This window comes from Parasteatoda tepidariorum, chromosome X1, assembly GCF_043381705.1.
Source record: "Parasteatoda tepidariorum isolate YZ-2023 chromosome X1, CAS_Ptep_4.0, whole genome shotgun sequence".
Lineage (NCBI taxonomy): Eukaryota > Metazoa > Arthropoda > Arachnida > Araneae > Theridiidae > Parasteatoda > Parasteatoda tepidariorum.
The window spans coordinates 14,804,343-14,813,889 of NC_092214.1; the positions used below are offsets into that span (position 1 = coordinate 14,804,343).

The 9,547-nt window shown below is 28.9% G+C and overlaps 1 protein-coding gene and 1 long non-coding RNA gene across 4 annotated transcripts in view; both read left to right on the plus strand.

Annotated features, from left to right (window-relative positions):
* The first annotated feature begins 246 nt into the window (after positions 1-246).
* LOC122272169 (uncharacterized) lies at positions 247-6,394 on the plus strand. 3 transcript variants are annotated; one of them, XR_006226822.2, is made up of 4 exons: positions 277-712; positions 4,412-4,558; positions 5,221-5,361; positions 6,211-6,394. It is a non-coding gene; the product is annotated as an uncharacterized lncRNA (long non-coding RNA). The 3 variants fall into 3 exon arrangements; XR_011638197.1 differs by having other exon boundaries at positions 4,412-4,554; XR_011638196.1 differs by having other exon boundaries at positions 247-712; positions 4,412-5,361.
* Positions 6,395-9,273: 2,879 nt separating this feature from the next.
* Positions 9,274-9,547, plus strand: part of LOC139427100 (uncharacterized) — a 2,906-nt gene continuing 2,632 nt past the window's right edge. The window contains exon 1 of the mRNA XM_071187768.1: positions 9,274-9,302. Within this exon, the coding sequence (XP_071043869.1) occupies positions 9,274-9,302 (29 nt within the window). The remainder of the gene's footprint in view (positions 9,303-9,547) is intronic.

Genomic DNA, 9,547 nt, shown 5'->3' on the forward strand with positions numbered 1-9,547 from the left:
TATTGTAACAGCTTTAGTCTACATCGACCGACATTGTCAGTATTGGCAAAAATCGAAATTGTGTGTACGATTCCCTTCGATTTCACATTAAAAATCTGTTTGTAAAATTTTCATTTAAAGCTGTATTGTGTTCTTAAATTAAAATTAATCATTTAAAAGACAAAAAATGAGGTCAAATTGTTATAATTCCAAAAAATAAATTTAAAATATAAATTTAGAGATATCCGANAATTGTGTGTACGATTCCCGTCGATTTCACATTAAAAATCTGTTTGTAAAATTTTCATTTAAAACTGTATTGTGTTCTTAAATCAAAATTAATCATTTAAAAGACAAAAAAAGACGTCAAATTGTTATAATTCCAAAAAATAAATTTAGAGATATCCGGACAATATTTGATATCAATATTGTAATCTTGTTTTTGTCACGAGATCTATTGTTTTCACTAAATACTGAAATCTACGATATATATCACTCGGAACCGTAACCCGTTAAGATGCTGTTTATCATTTTTCGCTACACCTGCGGTCTATTTATCTTCTGTCTTCTTATATTTAAATCTAATTTCGTCTCATAAGATTTATATCTTAACGCATAATGTAAGTGGATTGAAAATTATTTCGATTTAGAGAGCCCGAAAACTCAAACCAGTTGAAGATGAAGAAGAATTAATGCACCTTGTTGAAGTGAGCGAATTCTCTGATCTTGGCAGGTATGTGCTCTTTTTAATATATATAATTATATATTGCAAGAATTACATTGATTTTCTCCTTTTTCATGTCCAGGCTGCTTAACTATTTAATTATATCACATTATTCAATTCTCATATTCACAGACAGTGGCGTAATTTTATAGTATGTTTGGAGGTGTTAAGCCTTCTGACAGGCTTATGTTTATATTTTTTCACACCTGCCAAATTGTACATTCGATGAAAAATATTTTTTAATACTTGAACTAATTAAAAATATAATAGCTAATTGAGCTAACAAATGGATAATTTTTGCATATTTTTTAATTATTGATTTGTCATGGTGATTGAAATGTTTTTTTTTTTTCTTCGAAATTTTAAATTGCAGATTTAGTTTGTCTAATAGATTGATTTAATATGTCTACTGAGGATTTAATAAGATATCTAATGTTGCTGCCTGCTAGTAATAAGTTTTTTTCTCAACCGTACAAGTTTGCAGTAAATATATATATGTGTATGTGTTTAATTGTTATTTAATGTTATGTTTAATGTATCTAATTAATGTATAATGTTCAAATTACAAAAAAAAAAGAATTGAATCATGAAAATTTTATATGTCTACATCTTACTTACCGAACCGAGCAGCTCATTAATCAAGTAATTCATAATTTCAGAAGGGGTTTTAACTTACATAAACTGAAGTTAGTTAACTATTAAATTATATCACATTATTCAATTCTGATATTCTCAAAGATCTTGTTTACTTTTATTGGTTCTGTGCACTATAACAATTTGTCTGCTCTTCTTGAACTAAAAAAATGTCTGAAAGATGACGAACTTGTTCAACGTTCCTCCCATATGCTTGTTCCTCCCATATGCTCTCCTGATACTATTCTTCGGGTACATATATGTATTTATTAGGGTACATTATAGGGTATGTGCACACCTAGAAAGTCATGGATTTCATTATTGAACAAAATTTGTCATGATCTTAACTATTATTTTTTTAATTGCAGATTTAGGTAACTGAAAAATCTTAATTTTAAAAATGGAATCCCTCTAATTTCATAGCGTTCTGGATATCAGAATTTGTAACAAAATATCCAATCTTAATCGTATTTTATTAAAATATAAAATGTTTCAATTGTGTTCTTTAAAATAATTAAGGAAAGAACATCCTTTCTAGAGCGAATAATCTTTTAAACTTCAGTGATTTCAGAATCTTATTAATTATTTTATTTGTTTAATTTTTTTTTTTTTNTGCAGATTTAGTTTGTCTAATAGATTGATTTAATATGTCTACTGAGGATTTAATAAGATATCTAATGTTGCTGCCTGCTAGTAATAAGTTTTTTTCTCAACCGTACAAGTTTGCAGTAAATATATATATGTGTATGTGTTTAATTGTTATTTAATGTTATGTTTAATGTATCTAATTAATGTATAATGTTCAAATTACAAAAAAAAAAGAATTGAATCATGGAAATTTTATATGTCTACATCTTACTTACCGAACGAGCAGCTCATTAATCAAGTAATTCATAATTTCAGAAGGGGTTTTAACTTACATAAACTGAAGTTAGTTAACTATTAAATTATATCACATTATTCAATTCTTCAAAGATCTTGTTTACTTTTATTGGTTCTGTGCACTATAACAATTTGTCTGCTCTTCTTGAACTAAAAAAATGTCTGAAAGATGACGAACTTGTTCAACGTTCCTCCCATATGCTCGTTCCTCCCATATGCTCTCCTGATACTATTCTTCGGATACATATATGTATTTATTAGGGTACATATAGGGTATGTGCACACCTAGAAAGTCATGGATTTCATTATTGAACAAAATTTGTCATGATCTTAGCTATTATTTTTTTTAAAATTGCAGATTTAGGTAACTGAAAAATCTTAATTTTAAAAATGGAATCCCTCTAATTTCATAGTGTTCTGGATATCTGAATTTGTAACAAAATATCCAATCTTAATCGTATTTTATTAAAATATAAAATGTTTCGATTGTGTTCTTTAAAATAATTAAGGAAAGAACATCCTTTCTAGAGCAAATTATCTTTTAAACTTCAGTGATTTCAGAATCTTATTAATTATTTTATTTGTTTAATTTTTTTTTATTTTAATCAATTTAAAATTCTTGTTTAGGCTTTTTATGTTACACTTTTAAGAAGAAAAAAAGCAGCTTTAAAAAGTTATTTACTGTTGTATTTTTTTTTCAGCTATTTAAATGCTTCAACTCTTTCTTTACTCAATTTTTAAGTTTAATATCAATATATGAGAAGATTTAGAGCCCCGTGGCAGATTTTCAGAGACACAGCAACATTTTCACTGAACATTACAGAGTTCTTGCAGAAAGATTTTTCTTTTTAAAAGTAAAAAAAAAAATTACCTTTATTTATTTTTTGACAGAAATTTACCAATTATATTTGAATCGTGCATTTGAATAATGACTTTTTGACACGCTCACTATACGCCGATAGTAGCGTAAATTGATGTATTTTTTCTGTTGTATTTTCGTCAGTTATTGATGTTGATTTTCAAGTGGATTTTAAACATCCCGATAAGCAACCTGAAAAATTCGAATCTTGTATTTGGGTATGTACTTTTTAGGTCAATAATTCTGTTGAATTTTATCAGTTATTGCTATTGATTTCTCCATAGTTTTTAAATCTGATATTTTTTATACAATATTTTTATACAACAGTCTAATCAAGAAACGAAACACTCATTTGAGGTGACCAATTCGTGTGAATTTGTCGTCAATCTTTTTTTTTTTTCGCCAAGTACTGCTGTGGATTTAATAATTTGCAATTTTTTTTATTGTGATGACAAAAGGTGAAGGAAATAATTTCTGTATCCCCCTGCCTCCCAACAAAATGCAAATATGTTACATGTAATGTTATAATAAAAATTATATGTTCAATTTAAAAAAAGTTATATATAGTTTTTTTTTTTTTTAAACACAGTGCTTTTGTTATTTTAAATTAGCAGCATACATGTTTATTATTATGAAAGGTATCTTGCAGAAAGATATTAGTGCTAGAGAGTTTTGTCGCAGATAGCTCGAAAAAATTCTGCCTCAAGGATTCAGAGTATAACAGCTTTGGTTATACCTATCATTTCAATTAATGTTATTATATTGCCTTTTTAAATTTATTGTTAGTGTTTTTGTCGGAGAAAATAGTAACTTCGGTAAGTCACGACAACTTCTTGGAATTATTGATGGAAAGTCAGGGATTTGAAAATCTTAAATGTCGCAGATACCCCGTACATAATGAAAAGCAATCCATAGCTGAATATGTCCCAACTTTGCAACATATTTTAACTTATGTGATTCTGAAGTCAAATATGACTGTGATAAGTGTTTTGATGGTATAGGTATTTCTCCGCACACAATTTATACTTAGAATTTGTGATAATTGAATTTGTAAACATACAATCTGATACTGCAATGTTTAATATATTTATGCAAAGGCAATTGCTTTGAAAGCTTCTCATATACAAAGTAAAGAACTAATGCAAGAACTCTTTTAGTGAAAAGTGACTGAAGTCATATATAATATATTATAAAAATGAAAAATTTAGATAATTCCTTCCTTCAGCAATCCCATGCCCGTTTTTCTTGTATGGTCTTAATTGATGATAAAATATGAGGTACATTTTGTAATGGTTATTAAAGCATGTATATATATTTTTTTTTTCTTCTTTCAGATATGTTATTTTGAAACCATCTGTAAAGGCTATCTATGCTCTTTTACTTCAGCACCATCTTGGAATTGGCGATGACGTATTGTAAATTCGAATGAAAAGGGAAACAGTGTTTTGAAAGCCTCTCAGCTGCTACAAATGCCATCGTGGGTAATTTTATAGACATAGAATTTTAAAATTTGTAATAAGACTTTACTTTTTCATGAGTCATTATCTTTGCACTAAAATGGATCAGTTATTCCTTAAATTAATTACCCTGGTCCTTCCTGTTTTATTTTGCATAGTTTGTATTCTAAATTCTAATACTTTTACATTTTACAGCATTGTATATTTCAAAGTTCAAAAGATAGCCTCTCTTAAAGTTTTGTAATGTTTTTCATGGCGTCTTTTCTCAACTACTAGCTATCAGGGTTTGTTGATTTAAATCAAATGATTTTTTTTTAAAAAAAACATTGATTTTGAAAGTTAAAAAACAATGCTTTAAATTATTGATACTTTTGTTTTTTTTTTCTTAGTTTTAAAATTTATTTTAAAGGAATTGCTGCATTAATTAATTTTAGTTATTGAAATTACTTTCTTTCTTGGTGTGTGTTAAATTCCAACACATTTGAAATTACATTTTTAAAAATCTTTTTGATTCTTGAGATTGATTGGATAGCATTAAATGTGTACAAATCAAAGTACACATGTAGTGCTGTCTTAATATATACTTGCATAATTTTTTCAACAAAGAAAATGCAAATAATGTTAATTAAAATTCTACCTTTTGATTGAAAAAGCATGGAATTAAAATCTACATTATATTTTATTAGTGGAAAATGTATATTTCTAAAGCTTGAGGTTATATTAGAAGGAAAAAAAAGGGGGCTGATGAATTCAGATGTTTTTTTCCTGATGCAGTGTCATTCTTCCCTTTCAAAGTCTATTTGAAGCAGAGTGGAGCAGTAGAACTGGTAACTGGTTTTTCTTCCCTCATAATATGTTTATAGTATCTTTGACATTATCAGATTTTCTATAAAGAAATTTTGTGGAAAAAAATTCCAATGAGTACATAGATTTTTTTAAATTTTATTTTAGCTTAACTTATCTATTTTGATAAAAGATTAAAAATGAATATTTTAATATAAAAATAATTAAATATTTATGTATTGATGAATGACTACATTTATAAACACAATCTGTTGCATTTATTTTGTTATATTAAAAATCAAGAGAACAAAAATCTCACTTTTTAATTAAAATTATGGTTTGTTAATTGAAACTTTGTTTTAATAGTTAAGGAACAGGGATCTGTGACCAAGCCAAATTTATTACCACTTAGCGGTACCTTTACAAAATACTTCACTCTATCTGAATCAGCACTGTGGTAAGCACATATTAAATGTGGAATTTGTATTGACTAGCCGGGTTCCAATCCCAGCCGATACTGGGATTGGAACCCAGATCACCTCATCGAAAGGTGACCAAATAATTTTTAAAAAATTATTCGAAGAAAAACTTTTTTCTGTCTATTATATTATAAAACATAATATTTTCCATATGTTATTAACTTACTCGTAAAGGGCCCCCATATAAAAATAGGCACGGTGCTCCTGGAAACATAAAAACTGCTCTGATTCTATACAAAAGAATTGTCAACCTAGGGCTGTTAGTGGTACTTGCGTTGTGCTCATGTCTACTTTAGTTCATGTAATTTTTCAATATAACTATTTGTCTTTTAATTTAAAAGTATTAAAATTAACCACAGTTCATGTCTTATTTTTTTTTTCAGCTGCTACCTTCAAACTGTTCAAAGAAACTAGCTGCTACCTTCAGACTGTTTAAAGAAACTAGCTGACTAGAAAAAGCTGAAAAATTTGGTGAAGTTCTTGCCACCGCCAATGACCGGGAAGGCAGGAAGACTAAGTTTGCCTCAACTGACAGTTTTATTTTAGAAACAATTGATTGTATTAAAGAATGCAATAAATTATAAAAATTAGTATATTATTCTTTACTATTTAATAAAGATTATATTTCATTTACACATTTGATAACTGTTCAAGCCCTATTAGATATTTTGGCAACACTTTAATGGATAAAGGCTATAAGTAAATTAGATCGCAGCTTATTGTACCATGCTTACCCTTTTTTAAGTCAGAAATCTGAGGAAGTGACTCCTGTTATTTTATTATAACTATCAGTGTAAATATTGCTCTTTTTTCTTTTTAATCAGTTTTCTTAAAATCGAACCTGATGCTGTGAAGATAAGGAATTTTGTTTTCCCATACATACTATTTTAGTAAAATACAGATTATATAACAATAAAACGTCACAGCAAAAAAGTTTATCGTTTTAAATTAAACATATTGTGATTTTAATCTACATAGTAAAATATAGATGCTGTAAAAATTATTGCACAAATCACTTAAAATATTAAAATTATTTCACAGTATAAATGGCTGCTTGTACCCTGAAAAAGGGAAGAAATATCTTAACAAAACTATTTACTTTCTAGCTTATTTTCTGGAATAATAGTAAAATATACCTGCCTACCCAAACTTATTAAATATTTATAATTAAAAAATTCTACAAGTTTTGGGAATAACAAATAATTTAATTTTAAACAAGCTAGAACGGTTTTGTTAGGTTTTTCCAGCTTACAAGCAGGCATGAATATTTTCAAAAACTAATTTTTATTTTCTCAAATAACGTAATTTTGGCGATTGTCTGCATTCCACAGCATTCGTTTTTTGAATATCGTGTTGACGATGTCGGTCGACATAGTACAACGTTTGTAAATGCAGAGAGATGTCGATCGACGTTCCCCAACGTTTTTACAATATCGAACAATATTGTTTTGCAATATTGAATATACGTTATAAAAGGGGTCCATTTTTATATAGTACAATATTTCGCTACGATATTGTACAATGTTCAAAGCTAAGTTTTTACGATATCGTTTTTGTGAATTATGCTACTTGGATAGAAGGAAAAAAAATAGGATTTTAAGTATGTTTAGTCATGCCTGATTCTTAATATCGAGGAGAATCAATTTTGTGATCAGTTTTAACATTTTTTTCTTTTGTTTATTTTACATTATATTATTTTTTAATGCGTTTTTCGTTATTTTAAAGGGTTTCTATACATGCAAAATATTTTTTCTTCTTTCGGGAAATATTGAAAAATGCGTAAAAAAAGGAAAATTCATTTATTTATTTTATTTCATTTTTCAACTTCTTTTACAATATTTTCGATATTTTAGCGTGAATAAGGTGTTCTAGATATAAAACAAGTATCTTTCTTTGTTAAAGAGCGAATAATGGATCAAAAAGGGACAGAAATGGACTGGTCCGGCACGCAAAGTTCAAAACAACGTAACTCCCTTTAATATTAATCTATAGCGTTCTAACTCAGACCGAAAATGGGGCACCATAGGCCGATTATTCGTACCAAAGGAAATTTTTATAGAGCAATTAGGGAGCCCACAATTTGCCCAAAACCTTTTTTATATAGCTGACCGGGAGAGGGTTCTTTAAACTAAATATCCGTGGGAACACCCCGGATTGTAGGGTTGTGCGCGAGTGAGATTCTTTGAGCGGAGTAACACAGGTTCAAATCGCGGCGGCTGTCAATTCCTCAATTTTTTTTACATTAGTTTTTTAATAAGTTTTTCGATATTTTAAAGGGTTCTATTATGTATAAAAAATAATTTTCTTTCCTTCGGGAAATAGCAAATAATATGTAGAAAAAGGAAAAATCCCGGATAATTTATTCATTAATTTTATTTTATCTTATTTTCTTCAATTCATCGATATTTTAGCGTGAATAAAATGCGATCAACATATAAAAACAAGTATCTTTTTTTGTCAAGGATGTGAATGATGTTGGCCGAAAAAGGGACTCAAACTGACAGGATCAGCAAGCAAAATTCAGAACCACGTAACTCACTTTAATATAAAGCATTAAGCCATAATTTTAAAACTCGGACCGATAATAAAGAACAGTGGGTCGACTAATCGTACCAAAGGAAATTTTTATAGAGCAATTAGGGGCCCCAAACCTTTTTATATAACTGACCTATAGTGGGTTCAAGTTTTAAATAAAAGAGAGTGAACTATAAAAATTCATCAATAATAGTTTTTTCAAGCACCGATTAAAGGAGAGTGGGATCGAGTACCGATGTAAAGAGTGGGTTCAAGTTTTAAACAAAAGAGAGTGAATTAAAGAAATTGAACAAATAACAGCGATTTCATGCACCGATTAAAGGAGAGTGGGTTCAAGTTTTAAAGAAAGAAAAGAGAGCGAATTATAAAAAGTGATCAAATAATAGTGGTTTCAAGCACCGATTAAAAGAGAGTGGGTTCGAGAACCGATGTAAAGATAGCGGGTTCAAGTTTTAAACAAGAGAGAGTGAACTATAAAATTGATCAAATAACAGGAGTTTGAAGGAGAGTGGGTTCGAGTAAAGATGTAAGAATAGTGGGTTCAGGTTTTAAACAAAAGAGAGTGAATTAAAAAAATTGAACAAATAACAGTGGTTTCAAGCACCGCGATTAAAGGAGAGTGGGTTCGAGTACCGATGTGAAAATAGTGGGATCAAGTTTTAAAGAAAAGAGAGTGAACTATAAAAAGTGATCAAATAATAGTGGTTTCAAGCATCGATTGAAAGAGAGTGGGTTCGAGTACCGATATAAAGATAGTGGGTTCAAGTTTTAAGCAAAATAGTGTGAAAAATAAAAATTGAACAAATAACAGTGGTTTGAAGCAGCGATTAAAGGAGAGTGGGTTAGAGTACTTATGGAAAGATAGTGGGTTCCAGTTTAAAAAAACAAAAGAGAGTAAGCTATAAAAATTCATTAATGACAATTTTTTCAAGCCCCTATTAAATGAGAGTGGGTTCGAGTACCGATGTAAAGTTAGTGGTTTCAAGTATTCAACGAAAGAGAGTGAATAGTAAAAATCGATCAAACAACAGCGGTTTCAAGCTTCGATTAAGGGAGAGAGGGTACGAATACCGATGTAAAGAAAGTGGGATCAAGTTTTAAAGAGAAGAGAGTGAACTATAAAAAGTAATCAAATATTGGGGCTTCAATTATCGATTGAAAGAGAGTGGGTTCGAGAACCGATGTAAAGATAGCGGGCTCAAGTTTAAACAATAGA